General features: G+C 44.7%; 2 protein-coding genes across 2 annotated transcripts; both read right to left on the reverse strand.

The window, feature by feature from the left end:
- Positions 1 to 27,385, reverse strand: LOC146617703 (uncharacterized). Its single transcript, XM_085372951.1, has 16 exons — positions 27,340 to 27,385; positions 23,599 to 23,849; positions 13,424 to 13,517; positions 13,158 to 13,331; positions 6,979 to 7,152; positions 6,551 to 6,597; positions 5,897 to 6,441; positions 5,768 to 5,808; positions 5,525 to 5,556; positions 5,349 to 5,413; positions 5,008 to 5,057; positions 3,703 to 3,917; positions 2,248 to 2,516; positions 1,097 to 1,210; positions 863 to 1,004; positions 1 to 311 (listed from the first exon to the last, which is right to left on the reverse strand). Exons 2-16 carry the CDS (start codon positions 23,840 to 23,842, stop codon positions 1 to 3), a joined length of 2,517 nt encoding a protein of 838 aa, XP_085229077.1. The 5' UTR covers positions 23,843 to 23,849; positions 27,340 to 27,385.
- Positions 7,810 to 11,106, reverse strand: LOC146617704 (uncharacterized). Its single transcript, XM_085372810.1, has 4 exons — positions 10,233 to 11,106; positions 9,861 to 10,133; positions 9,436 to 9,761; positions 7,810 to 7,846 (listed from the first exon to the last, which is right to left on the reverse strand). The coding sequence occupies exons 1-4, from the start codon at positions 11,010 to 11,012 to the stop codon at positions 7,810 to 7,812; spliced, it is 1,416 nt and encodes a 471-aa protein (XP_085228936.1). The 5' UTR covers positions 11,013 to 11,106.

Consider the following 27,385-nt stretch of genomic DNA (forward strand, 5'->3'; position numbering starts at 1 on the left):
TCAGCTCACATGCAGGGTTTCAGAAAAGTATGGATCCAACTCACGGAGGCCATCAATCAGGGATGAGCTGGCTTCTTCTCCTTTATTTCGCACCACATCGATCACATCCCGAGCTCGGTCAGCTCTGGGTTTGATTCTGGCTGAATCCATTTCTTCCATATTTATGATTCCCTGTTGGAACAGGCTGTCCAGCAGCTGGTTCAAGGTCGAATCCGACACTTGATCTACAAACTGCTTCCGAATGAAGAGCAAATGCTTGTCTGGTGGGAGGCTCTGCAGCCTCAACCGATTGTCTCTGGTCTGAACAACATCTGAGGGAATAGAGAAAATTTGTAGATTTCTTCATAGCAGAATAATCAGCTTCAAAAAATCGAGATAATCTCTGCTGGTAATTAATCAGCACTGAATGTCGCTGAGCTTCAGACACTCTGTCAGTAATAGCATGAATCACGTGGCTGGAGACAAATTCAAAATGAGGAGATACAATTTAATGAACACAGGACAGGAGGCCGAGCTGGAGGTGCTCAGGGCCTCAGTGAGAATGGAAACAAGTCCATCAGAGGGACAGCTGAGAGTCAGAGAGGTTGAGATGGTCTGAGCATGTGCAGAGGAGGGAGGGTGGAGAATGAAGATGAAACTGCAGGCAGAAGGAAGGAGTGAAGAAGGACATGCACAGGTTTAGAGGATGCTGGAATAGGAAGAGATGGTGGCAAATGATCCTAAACAGAACAGCCGAAAGAAGAAGAAGAGGAGAATGAAGGAGGAAGAAAACTTGCGGGTGATCCTTGGTCATTACTCAAAAGCTACCACGGACCACCGTTTCTCATCATTTCTGATCGAGTGTCAGGTGTAGTGATGTTACCGCTCAGATCAATGTCCCGCCTCCAGACATCTGTCTGCATTTGGTCCTTGACTGTTATCGATACTTCTTCAGTGTTTGCAGGAAGGCGGATCTCAAATGTTGGGTGGTAGTTTGGTCCAAAATCCAGGTGAAATTTTTCCTCCTGCAAACACAGTGCAAGTGTCTCCATCATATCCAGAGTCCTCTGATGGAAGCGTGTCAAAGGGCTCCACCACAGAGAGATGAATTACTCACCTCAGGCTGGATTCTACAGGCGACTGGACACAGAACTGTGTATATGCAATCTTTGAAGAATTCACAGTTGGAAGGCACCGGGATGTAGTCAGAATATCTGTGTTTCATCCTCACCTTAAAATATGACAAGTTTATTTCTAGAGTAATTTTAAATGACCTCATGATGAAATATACATGTGAAGAAAACTGCTCTTTAAGAGGCAGTGAAATTATAAAGAAAGAGTATAATTATAAAGTAAACCGACAATCTTCTCCCTCTGAACTGCACTGGATGCAGTGATAAGGAAACGTTCTTACTTTAAGACTAACAGTCTCTTTTCCATGTTTCACCCTCTTTGCAACTGATTTCCCACTAGGGATACCCAGCAACCTCTAACAAACATTCACCAACCAGTTGGGGAATACATAGTTTTCCTAGTGACTGGAGATTGCAGGGGTCCCCGATCTTGGCTCTGTGACAGCGCAGAGATGCAGCAGTGGTTAGCCGAGAGACGTAAATCATCTGCCTCTGAGCTGTTGTGGTAACCCGGAGACAAAGATCCAGCTGTGGGACAGTTGTACGTATTCTGACCACCATTTTTAACATGATGTTTCTGAGAAACACTGTTTGTGTAATTTGTACATTTCGTTGTACAAAATATAAAAATACTACAATACCATGGAGCCTTAGCTGTCTTTGCCATTCCATGTAGCCATGATAGTAGTGAATTCAACACTATGAATAACAACAGTTTCAACAGTGAAACCCAAGCATGAAGCCACAAATGCTCAGTTCACCCACAAATGATGCTGAATTCGATGGTAAGGGGCAGAATGAGGTTTGAGTTTTCTTCCACTCAAATGTAACCTCCTCTAGAGCAGGTTAGTTCTTTATCATAAATTCCCATTGTAATGCACCCTAGTATTACTTAAACCACCTCATGAAGTACAACATCCATACAAGATATATAGTCCCAGTCGGTCTGGGACCTCCCCAAGATCCCCTGGAAGAGGTGGAAGATTCTTCTGAAGAGAAGGAAACCTGGAATAACTTGTATTTTCTGCTGTCTCTGAACCTGACTTGACCCAAGTAACAGAAGATGGACAAGCTCCGAGAAAGATAAAATTAATTAATACTGAAGGTAAAGGTATAACCTTTCCTAGATCTTTACCTCTTCCACTGGGATGTTGCTTGGCAAGAGAAACACATTGAGGTTTTGCTTCTGTGTTTTGGGGTTTGGCAGACGGAGGAACAACAAAACTTGGCCCAAAACTGGTTTCTCCTTGTTCCAAAACCTCCTTATTATGTCCCACACGAGTCCAAAGGAAGAGAGGTGAGGAAATTCCACAATCACATGAGTGTCTGTGATCTTTAGGGGCTTGAGGACGTTCATTTCCCCATCAGAGATGTGGACGACAGACAGACAGTTGGAAAGCAGAGCTGTGAAAACAAAGAGCCAGCAGATATCTCTTCGACTCCCAAAACCTCATTACAATGACAGTGTGAATCTGATTTTACAAAGAAAACACTTCAAATGGTGTCCTGGGTCAGGCAATGGATCAAACCCTGTTGCAGAGACACAAGTGAGTCTCCTTCATTTCTACCAGGTAGGACCTCTGTGGGGAGAACACAGACTGATGTCCCTGTGTTGGTGTTCCTCCATCATCATAACAATGATGGTCCAGGATCAAAATCACTATTGACCATTCACATTGTCTGAGCATTCAGTTGACATTAGCTAAGAAGTTAGCTTATGCCATCAAATGCTGTCACTAACAAACTAGCAGAAGTAACCTAAATTTGGAAAAGGAAAACTAACTTGATAATACAAGTAATTATAAATATAAATTTTTCCTTCTACTTCCCAAAGCTACAACAACGCAACAACGTGATTGGTCAGCTGCAATGCCTATCCTGGGCAAACGTTCTTATCAACACCAACACAGAGATATCAGACAGACTACGGGGGAGAGGCTTCTGGAGAATATTTAAACGCACCACTTATGTGATATGCAGAGGTGACTGATTTTGCTTTTAAAAGTACACTGTGCATTTTAATCCAAGTATAGGCAGTTACTCTAGTAGAGCTGGAGATGGCCGTAGACGGCCTTAACCCAATAGCGGGACCAGTATCTTCTCCTTTGTGCAAAGAGGAATAGGACGAGCATTGCCAGAGCTACAAAATGACCTCCAGCAGGCCACTGGTGTTAAAGTCTCTGACCAGTAAGAAACATGGGGGCCTGAGGGACCGACATCCTCATTCAGCATGACGGTGGGTCAGTGACGGTCTGGGTAGGGACAACAAGTAAGGCTGCAGTGTGAGAGCAAAGTGGCTGTACCATGGGATGATATGGTACTATAAGGTCATTAAGATAAGATGAGGCCTGATTATTCAAGACCTTGAATGTGGGGAGCATGATTTTGAATTCTGGATTTAACAGGGAGCCAATGAAGGGAAGCCAATTTAGGAGAAAAATGCTCTCTCTTTCTAAGTCTACATTAACCAAGAGTCTCCTTTTGAGCTCTGACATTAACAGGGTCTCAGTGATCATTATGGCAGTCAGTAGGAAAATTTCTGCAGCCTGTAGGGGCGTTAGCATCCCCACATGAGGAGTGCTTTGCTCACCATGCTTTGGTACACAGTGTGGTAGGTGGAGCTGACGGACTGCATCCTTTGAACTCTTAATGTTAAACAGTGGGCCTGCAGCCATCTTATTGGATTGCTGAAGGAGTTTCTCATCCCATTGGACGGTCTTGTACAGAAGCTCTGCCTGCTGACTGATATCAAACACGAGTCCAGTCAGAGTACACTGGAACACACCTTGACCAGGACACCTGAAACTGAAGCAATGCAGAGATGAGTGACCATGTTAAAACCTGCAAACAAACAGATATCTGCATATGAATAAATAAGGTCATATATAGTTTGTTCCTTTGTTATTATTTGCTTCCTACTTTTTTAGGTTATAACCCATTTGTTTAAAAATCTACCTGTGTTCCTGTTTCCAACCAGCTAGGTCTACAACTGTTAGCTAATTTATCTGCTATATTCCCTGATACAAACCATCTTGTGAATGAAAACTTAACTTTCAGTTTTTTAGTTGTTGGTGGAGTTTACAAGCTAACCAACCGATCTGCAGGCCTGTGTGACTGACACCTCTGACTCTGTCCTTAAAGCTACTGGAGTCACTCTTCCACGTTCAGGGTTACAGCTCCCAGTGCTCCTGTTACCTGGCCACCTGTTATCATTGTTTTCTGGGTTTTATTGTTTATCTTCAAGAAAAGAGATAAAGGAAAAAATATAATCCCAATAAAAAATCCTCTCTGTTTCCAGTCCTGTTGGTAAATTCATCGGAGAGATAACAAACTGCTAAGCCTCCCACACTTAAATACACGAAAGCACGTCTAGCTTTCAAATCAATGTTTATGTCATGGCTGTGTGCAGGCAGGCAGGAAAAGGACCCAATATGCAGACTCCTGGAGGCAGAACTTAAACTCAAGGACCCCTGCTTTATTGGAGGCATAAGTTGAAAACCGAAAAAAAACTAGAAGGGCTACAAACTGAAACAGAACCAAAACACACAGGCCAGAATGAGGGATGACGCGACACTGAATGGGAACACATGCAGACACTAAATACAAAGACGAGTTTGGGAGGAAGCAAAACAGAATATGTTGACCTTCAAAGTAAAACGGGAAACAGACTGGGCACAGAACTAAACCTAAGAACTAGACAGAAAAAAACCCTCAAAACTAGAATACAAAAACAGAACTCAGAATACAAGAAGTCATATACAAAGGAGAACTCATAGGATAACAACCGTGACAGTTTAACCCCAATAGAAGGAAACTGTGGAGACGGGAGGAGGAAGACATAGTCTGAGGTCTGATGAGCTTCAGATTTGTTACATGCAGACTTGTGCAGGATTACCTGTAAAAGATGTGTGCAGATTCACCGTACACCTCAGGTGTGAAACTGGACTGAAAGAAGTAACATTAGAGGTTTCAGGAACATATACTTGGAGAAGAAAGCTAGGTCGTGAATCACATCAACAATATGTACCTGAAAGGGTACAAAACTGTCAAAAAATTACAAATTAGTATTTGCTGGGAATGAGTACAAAGCTTGGATACAGCACAAAGTTCTCATATGAAATGATGAATCCGTTTCTGTACTGACAGTTTGTTGTACAAAGAGTTGAAAAAGTACCAGCCTACAACAGATATTTGTTAAATCTGTGTTTTAGAGTCCTTAAATATCTGGAAACTCACCTCGATCATCTTTGTGTTATCCTCTGACAAACCAGGCTGTGTGTCTGCTTTTACACTGGAAACACCTAAAGACAAAAGATCAGCAGCAGACGTCAGTAGGTTTGGGCAATTTGAACCTGGCTTGTTAACATTTTTGAAAACTTTCCAGCAAAATACTTCTAAGTCTGAGTACTCACAGGAAGCTTTAATCATCGTGAACCCTTCAATCCTACAGAGACAAACAATAGTAACTGTTTCTGTAGATCCAGTTTATGGGTTAGTCTGCCCCCTTGGACATCATACAAAGAGTACATCCTTTCTTTGCTGTATACTGGTGTATTAAGCTGTAACTAACTAGAATGAGCTAAACTTTCAACTGAAGTAAGTTATGACATAATCTAGTCTCAGGTTCAGTTTTACTGCATTTAATAATTTGATACCTGTGTGAAGGTTTTTCGGTCAGCTGTCTTTTTCTGGCATCCTGACGTGGATATGGGAACAAAATCAGCAAGAAACTCTACACAATAAGTAAGTGTTTCTATAACAGGAAGAGACCAGTGATACTCAACTGCACACAGAGACACTGAAGAACCAAATGACCAAAATCCAAATCCAGGATACAGAGTTTCAGTGAATGTGGTGTTAAAGGTGTGGAGGTGGATCAGAGTGTCAGGGGAGACACTGTAGAAGGACAGAGTGCCAGCAGGACAGTCCACATACACCCCTACTCTGTGAGAGACCGAGGAGGAGGAGGAGGAGGAGGAGGAGGAGATCGTAGTTCCTCTGTCATTGTGCCACACAGAATAACAACCATCATCAGAGCAGTTCAAACTCCACGACTGGTCATTCCATCCAAACACACAGTCTTTACTGAATCCCCTCCTTCCGATTCCTCTGTAACTCAATGAAATAAAAATGTCTCCACTCCACTCCACCTCCCAGTAACAGCGACCAGTCAGACCATTTCTACACAGCAGCTGAGTGCACCATTCGAATCTGTCTGGATGATCCGGATACAGTTTATCGCCTTCCATGTATGTCACCTTCCTGTTTCTATCAGACAGTTTGAGGTTTCTGTACGCTGTGTTTGTGTCGATGTTGAGTTCACAGAAATCTGAGTGAAAGTATAATACAGCTGCAGTTATTGATCCATCATGTGTTCATTGAAGATGGTTGAATGTGTGCTGCTTTGTTTTCATGAATCACATGAAAAACACACTTACACTTCCTCAGGCCTGGTATCAACCATTGGACTCCAGCAGGCTCCACCCTGAAAGGAGGAGGAGCACAGCTTGTTGCAGCATGCACACATGGACATTGTGTTGAAATAATAAACCTAAATTAAAGTTGAATCTAAGATGAATGTCATGTTAGTTTGGTTTTTTTTAATTCCATCTTAGACTAAATTAAGTTTTGCAATATTTTCAACAACTGGACAGGTACACTTAAGTAAAGTATCTCTAAAATATTGTGCTGTGGTCGCTCCTTTCCAGGACAAACTGACAATTAACCTTCAGGAATGATTTATTCTGCCTTTCATAACATCACTTGGGCTCGGGAGGTAAAACGGGTTGTCAACTAATCAGATGGCTCATGAAGACTTTGGTTCAGGACCTGAGGAAAGGACAGGTTCACTTAGGACTCTACATACTTGAGAGTGTCCAGTCTCCAGCATGGATCCTTCAGTCCAGCTGACAGCACCGTCGTTCCTGAGGCGCCTGGATGGTTGTAGCTCAGGTCCAGCTCTCTCAAATGGGAGGGGTTGGAGCTCAGAGCTGAGGCCAGAGAACAACAGCCTTTCTCTGTGATCAGACACCCTGATAGACTACAGAGACACAACACACTCACTGCATCATGGGTTTCTTGTTTTAATGTGTCAGAAGTTACTTTGAAAAATACTTATGGTGTGTTTTATTAATACAAACACTTAAATCAAAGCACATTACTGGTCCGCGTGTGGGGTTGCATTAGCAGGCAGCAAACTGTTTAAAACCACAGACACGTTTTAAAGAGCAGCGCACCGGCATACATTTGACTCCCATCTCCATTATTTCTGTTTGGTTTTGTGGTTAACTGAACTGCAGGAGCTTGTTGGTAGTTGTTCACAGTTGTTTCCATTTCTTGAACAGTAAAGAGGGATAATTGTGAGGTTCATGAAGCTAGAATAAAATCAATAATCATTGCCGTCTACAGGAACGGAACAGTCCTGCTCCTTGGCATTATTTAACTCCTTTTGAATGTTGGTGAGGTACTGAGATAAACTGCTACTTCACTGGCTGTGCCTTGTCAGTGTAAGATGGAAACTTAAATAATAGAGTGAATGCTAGCAATAGGTAAATCAGCCGCGATGATTCTCCTTGAAGATGAGCCAGATTTGAGCTTGGTGGCCAGTTTCGTAATCAAATTCCAAGGCAATCAAATAGTAATATAATTGTCCTGGGCAGACTGTGGCTCAGGAAGCAGCTTACTACCAGTCAGAGGGTCACTGGTTTGCTCCGTGCTTCTCAATCTCAAAGTATCTTTGGACAAGGTACTGAGCCCATCCATCAAAATTAAAGTGTGTCAATGCAAGTGTTAAACAATGTTTGTGTGACTGGGTGATAGAAGTGAGTAACAGATGTTAGGTGTGGCTGTGTGCAGGCAGGAATAGGACCCAAGGTGCAGACTCCGGAGACAGACGTGAACTCAAAAAGGCTTTAATTTGGTACTCAAAAATATAACATAACTGAAAAAACTCAAAACAAACTTAAACCAGAGGAATGACAGAACACACAGCTAAGAAAACGGTAGATCGCGACACAGACACTAAGAAACACAGGGCTTAAATACACAGAGGGAGCAATCAGGAAATGAGTAACAGGAGGGAAACACAGCTGGGGCAAATCAGAACTGACGAGACCAAAGAAGCGTAAACTGAACACACTGAGAAAAGACGGAGACCTTCAAAGTAAAACAGGAAACACATAACACAGACTGAACAAAGACACAGACTCACATGCAGGCACTACAGAGGGAACAGAGACGTGGGAACAGGGCAGACACAAACACTGACTGAACACGGGGATATAGGAACTTAAGATACACATAGACGCGAACTAGACAAGGGGATGCAGGTGATAGGGGAGACAGAGCAACTAAAGAAGACAGACCTAAGCCATAAGACAGAACTCAAAGAAACCAAAAACTAGACAGTATAAATAATATCATAAACTCAAAAACCCTGGGTCGACGACCCAGGCATCCTAACAGTACCCCCCCCTTAAGGGCTGGCTTCCAGACAGCCCAAACCAAAACATCAAAAACAAAAAAACAAAAACAACCCAACCAGGGTGGGCGGCGGGGGAAACAGGATGGAGGGCTCGAAACAAAACAAGGAGCCAAACCAAAAAAAGAAAGAACAAACAACGGAGCCTGGAAAGCAACAGAAGAAAACACAGGAACAAAGTCCAAAACAACAGCACCAAGGCCCAGGCATAGTCCAAAAGCAAACAAACAAAAGAGCTCACGAAAAGCGCAGAGGCCCAGGCAATAGTCTCAAAAAAGTTCAGGGGGCCGGCCCGGAGGCTGACAGCACGATAGTCCAAACCCGGGCAGTTCAGGGGGGCGGCCCGGAGGCTGATGGTCCAAGAGCCCAGAAAACAGTTCAGGAGGCCGGCCAGGCGGGAGGCACCGACGGCGACGGAGCAGATCAGGAGGCCGGCCGGGCGGGAGGCACCGACGGCGACCGAGCAGATCAGGAGGCCGGCCGGGCGGGAGGCACCGACGGCGACCGAGCAGATCAGGAGGCCGGCCGGGCGGGAGGCACCGACGGCGACCGAGCAGATCAGGAGGCCGGCCGGGCGGGAGGCACCGACGGCGACGTAGTTCAGGGGGCCGTCCATGACGGCAATGACGTCCAGTCATCGGCCGGACAGGACGTGCAGGACGAGCAGGCCGGACAGGACGTGCAGGCCGTGCAGGACGAGCAGGACGTGCAGGACGAGCAGGACGTGTAGGCCGGGCAGGCGGAGCTACAGAGGCTGAGGTCGGATCAGGGAGAGCTGCAGACTCGGGGGCCGGACCAGGCGGAGCTGCAGACTCGGGGGCCGGACCAGGCGGAACTGCAGACTCGGAGGCCGGACCAGGCGGTGGAGCCGGTGGTGGCTGAACGGCCTCGCCAGAACCATCAGCAGACACTAGGACGTGCTGGCTGGGTCCTCCCGGACCCCCAGCTGACGAGGCACGAGGCTGAACGGGCCCCTCGGACCCTCCAGCGGAGACAGGTGGCTGAAGCGGTTCCTCGGACCCTCCAGCGGAGACAGGTGGCTGAACGGGCCCCTCGGACCCTCCAGCAGAGACAGGAGGCTGAACTGGCCCCTCGGATCCTCCAGCAGGAAGAGACGGCTGAAGCGATTCCTCGGACCCTCCAGCGGAGACGGGTGGCTGAAGCGGTTCCTCGGACCCTCCAGCGGAGACGGGTGGCTGAAGCGGTTCCTCGGACCCTCCAGCGGAGACAGGAGGCTGAACGGGCCCCTCGGACCCTCCAGCGGAGACAGGTGGCTGAGCAGGTGACTGAGCCGATAGGTGAGCTAATGTCTGAGCTATGGAGAGAAGTTTAAGTTGTATTGACTGTTGTAACGATGGCAGTAATGGCGGGTGAGGTGGTGGATTAGCAGACGGTTGGACTAGGTTGTCTGAGCCTACGGATCCTACAGAAAACTGCTGGACGGGCTCACCTGAGCCTCCAGCGAGGTCAGAAACAGGTGCAAGTACCTGCCGGACACCAGCCACTCCCACCCGAGGAGAAGGTACGGGTGCAGGAGCTAACTGGTTCCCGGTCATCCTCACCCTGGGAGCCGGGACAGGCACAGTCAACGGCTGGGCAGCTGCAGTCCCCACCCGAGGAGCTGGTACGGGTGCAGCGACAGGCAGAGGCTCAGCCAGCCTAGACACCCGAGCAGGGACCAGCTGGACCTCAGCTTCCCTCACCTGAAGCACTGAAACAGGTGCAGGGGAATGCTGGGCCTGAGCTGCCCTGGGAGCAGGAACACAATGGTGCGAAGGAGCAGGCTCAGCAAACACAGACTCTTCTAAAATGTTTTTTAACTTCCTACCACCACCACGTCTAGCAGTCTTAATATTCTCAGTCTTAGCAGTGTTCATATGATTGTTAGTCTCCAGCTCCGAGGAACGACAGCAATCACAACTCACCACCGGGAGTTGCTCCGCAGAAAAAGAGTGGTGACGGTGTGAGCGTCGCCTCCTCCGGGAAGTGGGAGGTGGCGAACTGGGCTGCGAACCCTCCAAAGGACCGGGCTGCGATGAGGAAGCAGAGAGTTTGTGAAGCTCAGAACGCGGCAGACCCAAAAACAGAGCGAAGGACTGCAGCGGAGTGAGTCTAACGTCCGGTGTCACATAATCTCTCTTCCTCCGCCGCTTAACTCTCTTGTCGGACTGGTAATCCAGGGGTGAAGGCGGAGGTGTAGCGACTGGAGAGAAGGAGCACGTGCTCAACCTGATCGCCCGAGGCATAGACACTGGCTCGGCCGTAGCCATTTGGAGGCTGCGGGGCCCTCCCAAAGCCAAACGTGACCCATAGAAGGGTGACTGGAGCTCCTGGGCATGCTCAGCTTCCTCCCTCACGATCTCCTTGAGGAAGGCAGAAACTGCGGGTCGCTGATACCACACGGAGTCTGCTGGGTCCATGTTCTGGTCGCGATCTTCTGTTAGGTGTGGCTGTGTGCAGGCAGGAATAGGACCCAAGGTGCAGACTCCGGAGACAGACGTGAACTCAAAAAGGCTTTAATTTGGTACTCAAAAATATAACATAACTGAAAAAACTCAAAACAAACTTAAACCAGAGGAATGACAGAACACACAGCTAAGAAAACGGTAGATCGCGACACAGACACTAAGAAACACAGGGCTTAAATACACAGAGGGAGCAATCAGGAAATGAGTAACAGGAGGGAAACACAGCTGGGGCAAATCAGAACTGACGAGACCAAAGAAGCGTAAACTGAACACACTGAGAAAAGACGGAGACCTTCAAAGTAAAACAGGAAACACATAACACAGACTGAACAAAGACACAGACTCACATGCAGGCACTACAGAGGGAACAGAGACGTGGGAACAGGGCAGACACAAACACTGACTGAACACGGGGATATAGGAACTTAAGATACACATAGACGCGAACTAGACAAGGGGATGCAGGTGATAGGGGAGACAGAGCAACTAAAGAAGACAGAGACCTAAGCCATAAGACAGAACTCAAAGAAACCAAAAACTAGACAGTATAAATAATATCATAAACTCAAAAACCCTGGGTCGACGACCCAGGCATCCTAACAACAGATTAAGGAGGCAGATCTTAGTTCATCCCTCTAGCCCGTGTGATATGAGACCCAGCTGAGATCTGGTGATATGTTAACTTTAAAAACTGCTTTGACAGCATCAATCCTTTCAGATTGCAGTAAGTTTGGCGCATGACCAAAATACATGAGTGTGAGCTGTTATTTGAATGCCACACTTTCTCCAGCATGAGCCGGGATTATTTAGGTTCATCTTTGATTTTTGGAGTTCTGAAAAAGCTTAATATTATAGTCCACTTAAACTCCCTCGATGTGTATGAATTTGTAGTAAAATTAGCTTCAATGCATATTACCTCTACTTACTTTAAAAAAAATAACAGTTTCTTCCTCCCAACTCTGCTTAATAGCTACAAGATTATGCTGGTTCATGGACACAAAAATGTCATATAAAGTACTTATTTTCTATCCTCCTGTCACAGCTGGTGTGACAGGCAGGATGGTGTGTTTAGAGGTGTGGTGCAAAGCACAGGAATGGGAGAAAAATGAAGTATAACAAAAAGTGAGCCTTTATTTGGGCTAATGTCAAAACAAAAACATGGCAAACTAGAGAAAAACTAAAAATAAAACATGAAAAATGTGCCATGAACATGGCCTGCAGAGGAACATGAAAAACTATAACATGAGATAATCAGAACATGAACAGGAGCTGGAGGGAAAACCTGAGACATGAAGAGCCGAGACTCACAGAAGCATGTAGCGAGACAAACAGATGACCCGAGACTGAACAGAGGAAGACAGAGGACTTAAATACACAGAAGGGTAATGAGGGAAGTAGAAAAACCTGGGGAAACACAGCTGACACAAATGAACATGACACCACAGGGGAAGCAAAACTAAACACACTGAACATGGAAACACAAACCTGCCAATTAGGACATTGAACATACAGACATGAAATACCTGAGGAGACACGGAACACAGGGAGACACTAAAGCAGTGGCATAACTCAAAGTAAAACACAGGACAAGACAGATTATACAGAGCACAGAAAAAGACTCATAAATCAGTAGACATAGAAGAAACGAAAACTAGAATAAAAAGTCACCGCTGCGGGGGTAAGTGTTTCTTGCACATATTCTATTGCCTTTACAGGTCTTGGAACTCTTTATCTTCATCTCCATTTTTAATATGGAGCCTCGCCGGGTACAGTCACTCAAGTTAGTATTCATGGACCCAGATTACTCTGCAAGGCTCCTCACTACAGTAGCCATATTGCTCTGACTATCCATCAAGCAGTGCAGCTTCATAGCTTACCAAAGATGTGCTAAAACATTTTTGACCGATTTTTGAGCACTGTGTACCACATAAAATCGGTTCGAGGTCAGTAAGCACAACGGGTATTCATACATAAGGCGCACTGGATTATATGGTGCACTGTCGATTTTTGTGAAAATGTAACAACTTTAGGTCCATCTTATAGTGCAGAAAAATACTGTACATCATGTCTGTTTTAAGATGTGCAATGTGTATTGACCTGAGAGTTTCCAGTTTACAGTGTGGACTTGCCAGACCAGCAGACAGAAACTTTATTCCTGAATCCTGTAGGTCGTTGTTACTCAGGTTCAGCTCTCTCAGGCTGCAGGACTCCGTGTCAAGAGCCGAGGACAAAGCTTGACAGCTTCTCTCTGAGAGGTTACACCCACCCAGCCTAAATTGCAAATGAAAATGTTCAGGGGGTTTTTCAATTCCATATCTAAACAGTTAAAGCAACAATGTTGAGGTGTGTCTCTACACACTTACAGAGATTTGTTGGAAGTTTTTACCCATGGCAACAACCTCAGAAAAGTCTTCTCTGAAGCAGTGTGTTTCTTCAGGTCAAACACCTCCAGGTCTTCTGAAAATAAGAGTTGATCCTAGATCTATTCAATTCAATTTTATTTATGTAGCGCCAAATCACAACGAATGTCGCCTCAAGGCGCTTTATATTGTACAGTAGATACAGAGAAAAGCCCAACAATAATATGACCCCCTATGAGCAAGCACTTTGGCGACAGTGGGAAGGAAAAATGGTAAATGGCTTGTATTTGTATAGCACTTTACTAGTCCCTAAGGACCCCAAAGAGCTTTACATATCCAGTCATCCACCCATTCACACACACATTCACACACTGGTGATGGCAAGCTACATACACAGCCACCCTGGGGCGCACTGACAGAGGTGAGGCTGCCGGACACTGGCGCCACCGGGCACTCAGACCACCACCAGTAGGCAATGGGTGAAGTGTCTTGCCCAAGGACCAACGACCGAGACTGTCGGAGCCAGGGCTCGAACCGGCAACCTTCCAATTACAAGGCGAACTCCCAACTCTTTAGCCACGATTGCCCCAAACTCCCTTTTAACAGGAAGAAACCTCCGGCAGAACCAGGCTCAGGGAGGGGTGGCCATCTGCTGCGACCGGTTGGGGTGAGAGAAGGAAAACAGGACAAAGACATGCTGTGGAAGAGAGACAGAGATTAATAACAGATATGATTCAATGCAGAGAGGTAACACATAGTGAGCGAGAAAGGTGACTGGAAAGGAAAAACTCAATGCATCATGGGAATCCCCGGCAGCCTACGTCTATTGCAGCATAACTAAGGGAGGATTCAGGGTCACCCCTAACTATATGCTTTAGCAAAAAGGAAAGTTTTAAGCCTGATATTGAAAGTAGGGATAGTGTCTGTCTCCCGAATACAAACTGGAAGCTGGTTCCACAGAAGAGAGGCCTGAAAACTGAAGGCTCTCCCTCCCATTCTAATTTTAAATACTCAAGGTTCTTCAAGGTTCTTCAAGGTTCTTTATTATTTGTCACATGCATAGCAATACAAGTATAACACACAGTGAAATGTAGCCTGACACGCTCCTCGACATGTGCAAAAATTGGGGGGGGGGGGGGGGGGGGTGTAGAGGAAGAACATTATATATATATATATATATATATATATATATATATATATATATATATATATATATATATATGCACACAGACGGCTGTTAAGTCCCAGATCCCTCAGCTTTGTGAACAGTCTGCTGGGCACTATTGTGTTAAACGCTGAACTGTAATCAACAAACAGCATTCGCACATAGTTACCCTGTTTCTTGTCCACGTGGCTGAGAGTGGTGTGTAGGACGTGGGCGATGGCATCCTCTGTGGATCTGTTGGATCTGTAGGCGAACTGCAGCGGATCTGTGGTGTCTGGGATGGCGGAGGAGATGATGTTCTTCAGCAGCCTCTCAAACACCTTCATTACTACCGAGGTCAGTGCAACTGGCCGGTAATCGTTCAGGGATGAGGGTTTGCTGTTCTTGGGCACAGGGATGATGGTGGATCTTTTGAAGCATGTGGGGACCACAGACTTCGCCAGGGACTCGTTGAAGATGTAAGTGAACACACCTGCTAGCTGGTCAGCACAGCAGCGCAGCAGACGGCCGGTGATGCCGTCTGGCCCCGCCGCTTTCCTTGTGTTCACTCTCCTCAGTGCCGCTCGGACGTCATGCTCCGCGATGCTGGTCACCGGTCTCTCACTGATGACGTCACTGTCCTCGGTAGTCAGGCGGTAGATAGCATTAGCCGCCTGGCTAACCTCGAAACGGGCGTAGAACCGATTCAGCTCGTTGGTGAATGCAGAGTCGGCGTTGATCGGCGCAGTGTCCCTGGCTTTGTAGTCCGTAATGGTGCGTAGTCCGTGCCACATACTCCGTGTGTCGCCCTGGTGGAAGCAGGACTCCACACGTTCCCGGTACCTGCGTTTGGCATCTCTCACCGTGCGCCGCACGCCGTATGAGGCCGCTTTGTAGGCGCTCATATCGCCAGTGGCGAGACCCGCGTTGTAGGAGGCGGTCCTGGCGTTTACTGCAGTGCGGATCGATCTGTCCATCCACGGTTTCTGGTTTGGGAATGTGGTGACTCTCACAGTGGGGATAATCTCCTCTGCTAGCATATTGACGAAGCATACTGCTACTTCCGTAAACTTGTTGATGTCGACTGCGCATGCTCTGAACATGTCCCAGTCTACGTCGTTGAGTGCGTCCTGTAGCGTAGCTTCTGATTGGGCAGTCCACCGTTTTACTTCCTTCGTGGTCACGTCTTCCCTCCGTATGCTTTGTTTATACTGGGGAATGAGGAAGATGGCGTTGTGGTCAGACTTCCCAAAAGCCGGGTGTGAGACAGCTTTGTAGCCCTGCTTGTATGGCGTGTAGCAGTGATCCAAAATCCGATCCCCTCTCGTTGGACACGAGACATGCTGGTAAAAGTTTGGCATGACTTGTCTGAGGTTCGCTTTGTTAAAGTCTCCTGCTACAATGAGGGCTGCGCCCGGGTCCTTGTTTTGAAGCGAGCTCAGCACATCATGTAATTCGGACAAAGCCATACCTGTGTCCGCTTGGGGTGGGATGTAGACCGCCGTGGCGATGACTGAGGTGAACTCACGGGGCAGATAGAAAGGGCGGCACTTAATGCTCAGGAACTCCAGATGTGGCGAGCAGCCGCTGGAGAGAGTAGAAATGCTCCTGGCATCACACCACTTTCTGTTTACCATGAAACACACTCCTCCACCTTTGGTTTTGTTCGACTCTGCCATTCTGTCCGCGCGGAGCACAAAGAATGAATCCGACGGAGTTACGGCCTGGTCCGGCACGGTGGGGGACAGCCATGTCTCCGTGAAGCACAGAATGTTGCAGTCCCTCATGTCACGTTGGAAGGTGACCCTTGCTCTTAGATCATCGAGCTTGTTCTCCATGGATAGTACATTGGCCAGTAGGATACTGGGCAGTGGTGCGCGATGCGCCTGCTGTCTCAGTCTGTTCCTAATACCAGCGCGTTTTCCCCGGCGCTTCTTTGTTCTGCGCCTCGGATGAGCGGCCCGTCCTTTGTTGTTCTCCGCGCCGCGTAGAATCTCTGGCGGCCAGGAAGGGTCAGGTTTAAAAGTGTCCAAGATTAGATGTGCAACCTTGGCACCGATGTTTACAAGTGATCCGCTGTCGTATACTATAAGACTAGAGGATTTTGGGATGTAAACCAGAGCAAAAAATAAGTAAAAAACAAGAAAAGTGGATAGTCGGAGCAGAGCGGTCAGGAAGGCGTCTGGACGTGGCCGCGCCATCTTTTTTTTTTTTTTTACTCTAGGAACAACAAGTAGGCCTGCAGTGCGAGAGTGAAGTGCTCTAATAGGGTGATATGGTACTACAAGGTCATTAAGATAAGATGGGGCCTGATTATTTCAGACCTTGTATGTGAGGAGCATGATTTTAAATTCAGTTCTGGCTTTAACAGGAAGCGATTGAAGGGAAGCCAAAACAGGAGAAATATGCTCGCTCTTTCAAGTCCCTGTCAGTACTCTTGCTGCAGCATTTTGGATTAACTGAAGGCTTTTCAGCAAGATTTTTGGACATCCTCATAATAACAAATTGCAGTAGTCCAGCCTGGAAGTAATAAATGCATGAACTAGTTTTTCAGCATCACTCTGAGACAGGATATTTCTAACTTTAGAGATGTTGCGCAAATGGAAGAAAGCAGTCTTACATATTTGTTTAATATGTGCGTTGAAGAACATATCCTGGTCAAAAATGACTCCAAGGTTCCTCACAGCGTTACTGGAGGCCAAAGTAATGGCATCCAGAGTAAGAATCTGGTTAGATACCATATTTCTAAGATTTTCAGGGCCAAGTACAATAACCTCAGTTTTATCTGAATTAACAAGAAAGTTGGCGGCCATCAAGGTCTTAATGTCTTTAAGACATTCCTGCAGTTTAACTAATTGGTGTGTGTTATCTGGCTTCATGGATAGATAGAGCTGGGTGTCATCTGCATAGTAGTGAAAATGTATGCTATGTCTTCCAATGATACTGCCTAAGGTAAGCATGTATAATGTAAACAGAATTGGTCCTAGCACCAAACCCTGTGGAACACCATAATTGACCTTAGTGGGTGAAGAGGACTCTCCATTTACATGTACACTGTAAAATATAATATTGTGTTTAATTAAAAATATTAAATAGGCTGAACTCAGTTTTTATCAATTTGTTATTAGAACTAGATTTAAATAAGTTACCAGTACTTTTTATGCAAAAACACTATAAACTCAATTTATTTGAGTTGTCTTAACTTAGAAAAACTAAGTAAGATGGAAGTTTTGCTTCTCAGGGCGGAAGGATGAAAGATGTGTTTTGAAAATGCCATGTCACTACCGTCCTCCTCCCTCGCGGATCAGTCTGCATGTTCATGGTGGCAGTATTTGTTATGGAATATGTTGATTAAACCTGGAAAAGCGTCAGCTCAAGATATTATTATTGTCATTGCTATGGATCTTTACCTGATACACTGACTTGGTGAGTAAATGTTTACTCTTATTCAAACTGATTTTGTGGCTTCTCTTACTTTAGCACCAGGTTTATAATCTTGCTAGCTAGTTAGTGTTAGTGTTTGTTTTGTGCCCAAATCATTTTGCACATCATTAGAATGAAAGTTATTGGCCATGTTTGCATAGCCCTTTTTAAAATTATGCTTTCATGACATTATTGTGTGTTGGGTGGTAGTCATGGCTATCCAGACTGACAATTGGGACATTGAGTGTCACCTCTCCGGTGGGGAGGCAGCCTGAGATTGTCCAAATTGGAGTCTGTTTTATACCAAATGCAGAAAAAAATGTTTTAAGAAAGCAAATGGCCTGTATTTATATAGCGCTTTACTAGTCCCTAAGGACCCCAAAGCGCTTTACATATCCAGTCATCCACCCATTCACACACACTGGTGATGGCAGCTACATTGTAGCCACAGCCACCCTGGGGCACACTGACAGAGGCGAGGCTGCCGGACACTGGCGCCACCGGGCCCTCTGACCACCACCAGTAGGCAACGGGTGAAGTGTCTTGCCCAAGGACACAACAACCGAGACTGTCCAAGCCGGGGCTCGAACCGGCAACCTTCCAATTACAAGGCGAACTCCCAACTCTTGAGCCACAATCGCCCCAAAAGCAATTAAGTTCATGTTCCAAAAAATATGATTGTTTGCTTGCAGGACAACAGGAGAGATGAGTCCTCCGTCACTGATGGTGTGGTCAGTGAAGATGGTCGCCTGCAGGTTCAAGCTCATTGCATCTCCAACCCACATCCACTGCCACTATACTTAAGGGAAGTTAAAGACTTTCTTCTGCACCTACATTTGGATCACCTCGATCCATGATAGTCATTCAGGCAGTAATGCCTGGACTGGAAACAAGCCATCCTTAAAATATTACAACATTGCAGCTCCTGTGTTGGAATGCAAAACAAATGTGTTGTTTAAATTAGAGACTGCACTTGTGACAGAACAACAAATATTTTATTTTGATTATATAAGTAATGTAAGTACAAAACAAACTTGTGGTAGGTCTAAACTTATTTTCAATAATTGCATCTGAGACTTTGTTTCATTGTAAGATTATAACAGTGATGACAATATAATTGTTTGTTGTTCAGGAGAACAGTGTCCAGTATGTTGGCTGTTATACTTTGTGTTTGAAAATAAAAGTTGGGCTCATTTTAACATCATTACAAAAAGTGTTGTTAATTATTTTTAATCATATTCAGGTTACCACAAATTGTTTTTTCATTTAGTTGAACTTGAAATGTTTGTCAGTAGGTAAACAATTAGTATTGTACAGTCAGAAATATCAAGTTATTCTTAATACTGCAGACTTGCAATGTATAAGTTGTCCTAATAGTCATCTTAAGTAAGCTTTACTTAGTTTTTTTGAGGCAACGAGTTTCCTTAATTTTTTTGAGTTCTGGGAACTAACAAGGCTGTACAGTGTACAAATTGGAGTCTATTAGATAGATATGATACAAACCACTGCAGCACAGTACCTGTAATACCTACAGCATGTTCTAATCACTCTAATAGGATATTATGGTCGACAGTATCGAACGCTGCACTGAGGTCTAGCAGGACAAGCACAGAGATGAGTCCACTGTCAGAGGCCATAAGAAGATCATTTGTAACCTTCACTAAAGCTGTTTCTGTGCTGTGATGAGCTCTGAAACCTGACTGAAACCCTTCAAATAAGCCATTCCTCTGCAGATGATCTGTTAGCTGTTTGACAACTACTCTTTCAAGGATTTTTGATATGAAAGGAAGGTTGGAGATTGGCCTATAATTAGCTAAGACTGCTGGGTCTACAGATGGCTTTTTGAGTAAAGGTTTAACTACAGCCACCTTGAAGGCCTGTGGTACATAGCCGATTATTAGAGATAGGTTGATCATATTTAAGATTGGCGCATTAATTAATGGCAGGACTTCTTTGAGCAGTTTTGTAGGAATGGGGTCTAAAAGACACGTTGATGGTTTGGAGGAAGTAATTATTGAAGTTAACTCAGAAAGATCAATTGGAGAAAAAGAGTCTAACTTAACATCAATGGTACTAAAAGTAGCTGTAGATAATATTAATGTGGGAGGATTATTGGTAATGTTTTCTCTAATGGCTAAAATTTTATTTGTGAAGAAGTTCATGAAGTCATTACTAGTTAATGTTAAAGGGCTGGTTGGTTCGATAGAGCTCTGACTTTTTGTCAGCCTGGCTACAGTGCTGAAGAGAAACCTAAGGTTGTTCTTATTTTCTTCAATCAGTGATGAATAGTAAGATGTTCTGGCTTTGTGGAGGGCTTTCTTATAAAGCAATAAACTATTTCTCCAGGCTAAATGATGATCCTCTAAATTTGTGAAACACCATTTCCTCTCCAGCTTACGAGTCATCTGCTTTAGGCTACGTGTTTGAGAATTATACCACGGAGTCAGGTACTTCTGATTTGAGGCCTTAGTTTTCACAGGAGCTACAGTATCCAGAGTCGTACGTAGTGAGGAGGTAAAATTATTAACAAGATAATCGACCTCTGATGGGGTAGTGGTCAGATAGCTGCTTTGCTCTATGAGCATTGAAGATGATAACAGTGGGTGGATTATATTCTTAAACTTAGTTACAGCGCTTTCAGAAAGACATCTACTGTGATAAAGTCTGCTCCCCACCGCTGTGTAATCAATTATTGTAAATGTAAATGTTATCAGGAAATGATCAGACAGGAGAGGGTTTTCAGGAAACACTGTTAAATGTTCAGTTTCTATGCCATATGTTAAAACAAGATCTAGACTGTGATTAAAGTGGTGGGTGGGTTCTTTTACATTTTGAGAGAAGCCAATTGAGTCTAATAACAGATTAAATGCCATGTTGAGGCTGTTACTTTTAGCATCTACATGAATGTTAAAATCACCCACAATAATTATTTTATCTGAGCTGAGCACTAAATTAGATAAAAAGTCTGAGAAATCAGAGAGAAACTCTGTGTAAGGCCCAGGTGGACGATAGATGATAACAAGTAAAACTGGTTTCTGATTTTTCCAGCAGGGGTGGACAAGGCTAAGCGTCAGGCTTTCAAATGAATTAAAAGTCTGTCTTGGTCTTTCGTTAATTAATAGGCTGGTGTGAAAAATTGCTGCCACACCGCCCCCTCAGCCTGTGCTTCGAGATTTCTGGTAGTTAGAATGACTCGGGGGTGTTGATTCATTTAAATTAACATAATCATCCTGCTGCAACCAGGTTTCTGTAAGGCAGGAGTAAATCGATTTGTTGATCAATTATTAAGTCATGTACTAACAGAGACTTGGAGGAGAGAGACCTAATATTTAATAATCCACATTTCACTGTTTTACTCTTTGGTTAAGATGTGGATACTGTATTGTTCCTTCTTTGTGATTTTTTATGTTTAAGTTGTTTGTTGCTGGTTTTTAGTTTGTTTTTTGTCTGTTTGGGAGCTGACACAGTCTCAATGGAGATGGGTTTTGGGGGGGGGGGGGGGGGGGGGGGGGGGGTAGCAGGAGGAGAGAAGCTGCAGAGAGGCGTGTCAGACTGCAACTCTGCTTCCTGGTCCCAACTCTGGATAGTCATATTTTGGGGGGATTTAATACATTTGTCCATATTTCTAGAAATGAGAGCTGCTCCATCCAAAGTGGGATGGATGCCGTCTCTCCTAACAAGACCAGGTTTCCTCCAGAAGGTTTGCCAATTATCCATGAAGCCCACATCGTTTCTTGAACACCACTCAGACAGCCAGCAATTTAAGGAGAACATGCGGCTAAACATGTCACTCCTGGTCTTATTGGGGACCGACCAGAGAAAACTACAGAGTCCGACATTGTTTTGGCAAACAGATCTTTATACAAAGTCTTTTTCAAACATGCTGTGGTAGCTTTCTTCCTGATCCTAGTTGTGCCTGATTTCTCCCTTTCACTTGGAATCAACCCTAGATCTTTTCTGTATAATCTGGAATGGAACAGACCTTAGCTGACCTTGAATCAGTTTGTCAGACATTTCCAGTTGGTTTTGAACCTCTGAAAAATGGGGGAACCTTGGAAAACCTTGAATCAGAGCTGGAAGCCTGTCACAGATTGATTTGATTTAAAGTCCACAGTAATGGTGTCCAAATTCTTATGGACCTAACATTAGCAGCTGAAGCAAGTGATTACATTTTGTCTAGTAGTTCCTGTTTTGTCTTTATCTCACTATGATTGCATTTTCTATCTTCTCTTTGCTATCACCTACCAAAGTTGGCAGAAGCAGAAGGATGCCCCTCCCTGATTCTGGTTCTGTTAGAGGTATCTCCTAGTTCAAAGGGAGTATTTCCTTTCCACTGTCACCAAGTGCTGCTCATTGGAATGGTCTCTTTAATACTGTTGCTCTTTGCCTTATAATGTAAAGCACCTTGAAATAACTTTTACTAAACTGTTCTATAAAACTGAACTGATTTGACATGAAAGTGCATTGTGAATTGACCTCTAGATGAAATTGTGTATGTTCTTCATCTTTTTACAAATACTTGTAATTACTTGTTTATTTTTGTCCCACTCACACTGGCAATAAAAAGATAATACAATCAAAGAAATTCAAACCAGAAATTCACAACATAGTAATCATTCTTTGCACAAATAGCCCTAAGCTACAAAACACACTGGAACAAGTCTACCTCTGATAAGATGAGTAGAAGTATGCCCCCCAACTTTATCTTGGAAACATCAAATACTGTTCCCCCCAGTCTGTGAATTATTCACCCTCAGGTACACACCAGATTTACCTTTTGTCACGTAACGCTATGTGGCAGGCATGATTTATCCCAAACGCAGGACTCAAAATGCAACAGGATACACTCCAAGAGGCAGCTTTATTTTGGCTGTGAACATGCTATGTTCATTATAAATAAGAAAACATGGAAACTGGAAACTAGAAACTAAGAACTAAGAACCGAAAAACAAGGAACCTAAGAACAGACTCTGAAATAACCTGGGTAACTCAGCTTTATCCCAACAGTTTTTTTTTTTCAAAACAATCACTTTGTGTCCTTCACCAATTTAGTCTTGACATTTAAAATTATAACCCAACATAACATTTAATTTGTGAAAATCAAGACTTTTTTTAAAAAGCAAAACAGGAAAAAACAACACTCTAACAACACTCTAAAGACAGAAGGGGTTATCATACAACGCAAAGATCATAAAATCCAGGATCCATCCACCCTGCTCACTCCAGATCAGGCCTGACAGGAAGCTGCAGCTTGTCCAACACAAAAACACAACGTAAGACAAGTAAACCCAGTGCACCGTGGAACACAGAAAAGTCCCTTTATGCAGTTTACTCTTTCTTCACACACACACATTTTATTTTATTTTGTGGACCTCCTCATCACCACCATGTCACCATCACAGTATCTCCAGTTGTTCCATACTTTAAAGTATTTGAGCAGTAGAATAAAAAGCAGAAGCTAATGGTCCTCACACCTCACTAGGTATCCTTCTCTTCCCCTGTTCTTCCCTTCTCCACAGTGGAAGAAAGTGAAGTGTGTTTAAATCCTTTCAGCAGAATAAATCTGAGGCTCTTATGTCCACATGCACCTTCTTCTCCTCCACTGACTTACCTTTATTCATCTTGAGCTTCTTTGTGATCAGATTGGTCACTGTCACAGCATCATTCAAAGCATATTTCTGGACTATCAGATCCACCGTTTCCGTCCTGCTCAAAGTCTCCAGGCCCATCTTCCTGATGGCCGGGAAATCTCCCAGTAACTCCGGATCCTGGAGATAGCACTGGAATGAATTCAGCTCCTCATCTCTCAAATCCTGTAGCACCTCCAGCAGCTGGTGCTTCACCCGCATCTCCATGTCTGACCTGTGGAAACATCAGAGCTCACCTGTGACTGTCAGAGAGCTCATGGGGTTTCAGACCAGCATAACTGTGCACACAACACAACACAAATTCCTCCTACCCGTGACATCAGTCTTTATAATTCCTTCCCATTTCACCTGGGCTCCTCAGTTGTAAGAGCTTGGTTTTATTCTACATCGTACTCTTTAACTTAGGACCATTTACAGTGGGATGCAAAAGTTTGGGCAACCTTGTTAATAGTCATTATTTTCCTGTATAAATCGTTGGTTGTTACAATAAAAAATGTCAGTTAGATATATCATATAGGAGACACACACAGTGATATTTGAGAAGTAAAATGAAGTTTATTGGATTTACAGAAAGTGTGCAATAATTGTTTAAACAAAATCAGGCAGGTGCAAAGATTTGGGCACTGTTGTCATTTTATTGATTCCAAAACCTTTAGAACTAATTATTGGAACTCAAATTGGCTTGGTAAGCTCAGTGACCCCTGACCTACATACACAGGTGAATCCAATAATGAGAAAGAGTATTTAAGGGGGTCAATTGTAACTTTCCTGCCTCTTTTAATTTTCTCTGAAGTGTAGCAACATGGGGGTCTCAAGACAACTCTCAAATGACTTGAAGACAAAGATTGTTCACCATCATGGTTTAGGGGAAGGATACAGAAAGCTGTCTCAGAGATTTAAGCTGTCTGTTTCCACAGTTAGGAACATATTGAGAAAATGGAAGACCACAGGCTCAGTTCAAGTTAAGGCTCGAAGTGGCAGACGAACAAAAATCTCAGATAGACAGAAGTGACGAATGGTGAGAACAGTCAGAGTCAACCATCAGACCAACACCAAAGACCTAAAACATCATCTTGCAGAAGATGGAGTCACTGTGCATCGTTCAACCATCCGGCGCACTTTACACAAGGAGATGCTGTATATGAGAGTGATGTAGAGGAAGCCTTTTCTCCGCCCACAGCACAAACAGAGCCGCTAAGGCACATTTGGACAAGCCAGCTTCATTCTGGAATAAGGTGCTGTGGACTGATGAAACTAAAACTGAGTTATTTGGGCATAACAAGGGGCGTTATGCATGGAGGAAAAAGAACACAGCATTCCAAGAAAAACACCTGCTAGCTACAGTAAAATATGGTGATGGTTCCATCATGCTGTGGGGCTGTGTGGCCAGTGCAGGGAGTGGGAATCTTGTCAAAGTTGAGGGACACATGGATTCCACTCAGTATCAGCAGATTCTGGATACCAATGTCCTGGAATCAGTAACAAAGCTGAAGCTGCGCCGGGGCTGGATCATTCAATAAGACAACGACCCAAAACACTGCTCAAAATCCACTAAGGCATTCATGCAGAGGAACAAGTACAACGTTCTGGAATGGCCATATCAGTCCCCAGACCTGAATATTATTGAAAATCTGTGGTGTGAGTTAAAGACAGCTGTCCATGCTCGGAAGCCATCAAAACTGAATGAACTAGAGATGTTTTGTAAAGAGGAATGGTCTAAAATACCTTCAACCACAATCCAGACTCTCATTGGAACCTACAAGAGGCTGTAATTTCTGCAAAAGGCGGATCTACTAAATATTGATTTCATTTCTTTTTTAGTGGTGCCCAAATTTATGCACCTGCCTGATTTTGTTTAAACAATTATTGCACACTTTCTGTAAATCCAATAAACATCATTTCACTTCTCAAATATCACTATGTGTGTCTCCTATATGATATATTTAACTGACATTTTTTATTGTAACAACCAACAATTTATACAGGAAAATAATGACAAGGTTGCCCAAACTTTTGCATCCCACTGTAATTTAGCAAACTTCAGCTTATTTTTATTTGTTTTCAGATAAAGACTTTGTGTTTTCTCTCCTTCATATTTATATTTGAATTCTGCGAAAGTAATTTCCCCTCCCTGGATCAATTAAATGTTGTGATTTTACAAACACACTGTTCACAGAACATGCCAGTTTCCAGCAGTGCCCCCTTGTGTTTAAGAGGAAAAATCATGAATCATATGCACCGAACGACAGTTGAGAGTACCCAGCCTTCTTGGAGTCCCTGGGTGGGATGCTTGAGGGTGGGTCCACCTGGGGATTCTGTTGTTTTACTGGGAGACTTCAAAGCTCATGTAGGTAACAACAGTGAGAGGAGGGGAGTGGCTGGGAGGAGATCTGCCAGATCTGAACCCAAGTGTTGTTCTGTTACTGGACTTCTGTGCAAATGACAGTTTGTCCATAACAAACACCATGTTCGAACATAAGGGCGTCCATAAGTGCACGTGACACCAGAACACTCTAGGCCGCAGGTCAATGATCTACCTGCCCTACCCTCACCTAGGGTCACAGCTACAGATGTTGACCAAAAGAACGAAATCGCAGATACAAGCAGGAAAAATCAGCTTTCTCCAAAGGGTGGCTGGCTTCTCCCTTAGAGATAGGGTGAAATGTTTATCCATCCAGGAAGGGCTCAGAGTAGAGCCGCTGCTCCTCCACATCGAAAGGAGCCAGTTGATGTGGTTCAGGCATCTGACTAGGATTCCTTCTGGGCGCCTCCTGGGTGAGGTGTTCCTGGCATGTCCCACCTGGAGCCCCCCGGGGCAGACCCAGGACATGCTACAGAGATTATATCTCTTGGCTGTCCTAGGAACCCCTTGATGTTTCCCCGGACAAGCTAGAGGAGGTAGCCGGGAAGAGGGAGGTCTGGGCTCCTCTGCTTAGGCTGCTGCCCCGTGACGCAACCCCAGATAAACGGAAGAAGATGGATGGATCGACTGAGAACAACAAAGCTGCAGAAAGAACCTGTCGTTATGCAAACGAGCAGTTTATGATAAATTAATTTACACCAACACAGCCATAAAGACGACACGTACAGCTCACACACTCAAAAACAGCCGATCGACTCACGCTGTAAATCATTCTGTATTCACACGGATTCAAAACCTCTGATGCTCTGTGCAGCCAAGGCTTCATGAACTGTGACATCAGACACCTGCTGCAGGTGAGCAGATAAGCATCCAGTCTCACACAGAGACACACACACAGACAGTCACACACACACTCGTTTCTCGTATCATGTGATGGTACGTCACAGCGCACATGTCTGAGTTTTCCATGCATGTGCGACGCGGGTAACAGTTACCGGTTACAAAAAACAGACGTGCCAGTGCTGCGCGTGGTATGTGAGCGGCCCATAACTGACTGAAGCGACCGCTGCTGTGTCACGTGCGTAAACGCGCCACTCTATTAACCTGAGGGCATGCAGCTACAGGGGTTAAACATCTGCACTGCGCAGTCTCCGTGTGTTCCTGTGGGGAAGGCTCGACCCCGCTGAGTCACCCTACCGCTTGACCCTGACCAGCTGGCAAACCAGAAGTGAACATCTGCCTGTAAGCGGAACAGCAGCAGCACAGCTCTCTCTCTCTCTCACACACACACACATGCACACACCTACACACACACGCACACACGCACACACACACGGCTCACCTCTGTTGACAGTCCGGAAAACTCGGACCGGGGTTGCAAGTTAGAC

Source organism: Diplotaxodon limnothrissa, linkage group LG15 (genome assembly GCF_057381915.1).
Source record: "Diplotaxodon limnothrissa isolate DT_005_m linkage group LG15, D_limnothrissa_male_GT1.1, whole genome shotgun sequence".
NCBI lineage: Eukaryota > Metazoa > Chordata > Actinopteri > Cichliformes > Cichlidae > Diplotaxodon > Diplotaxodon limnothrissa.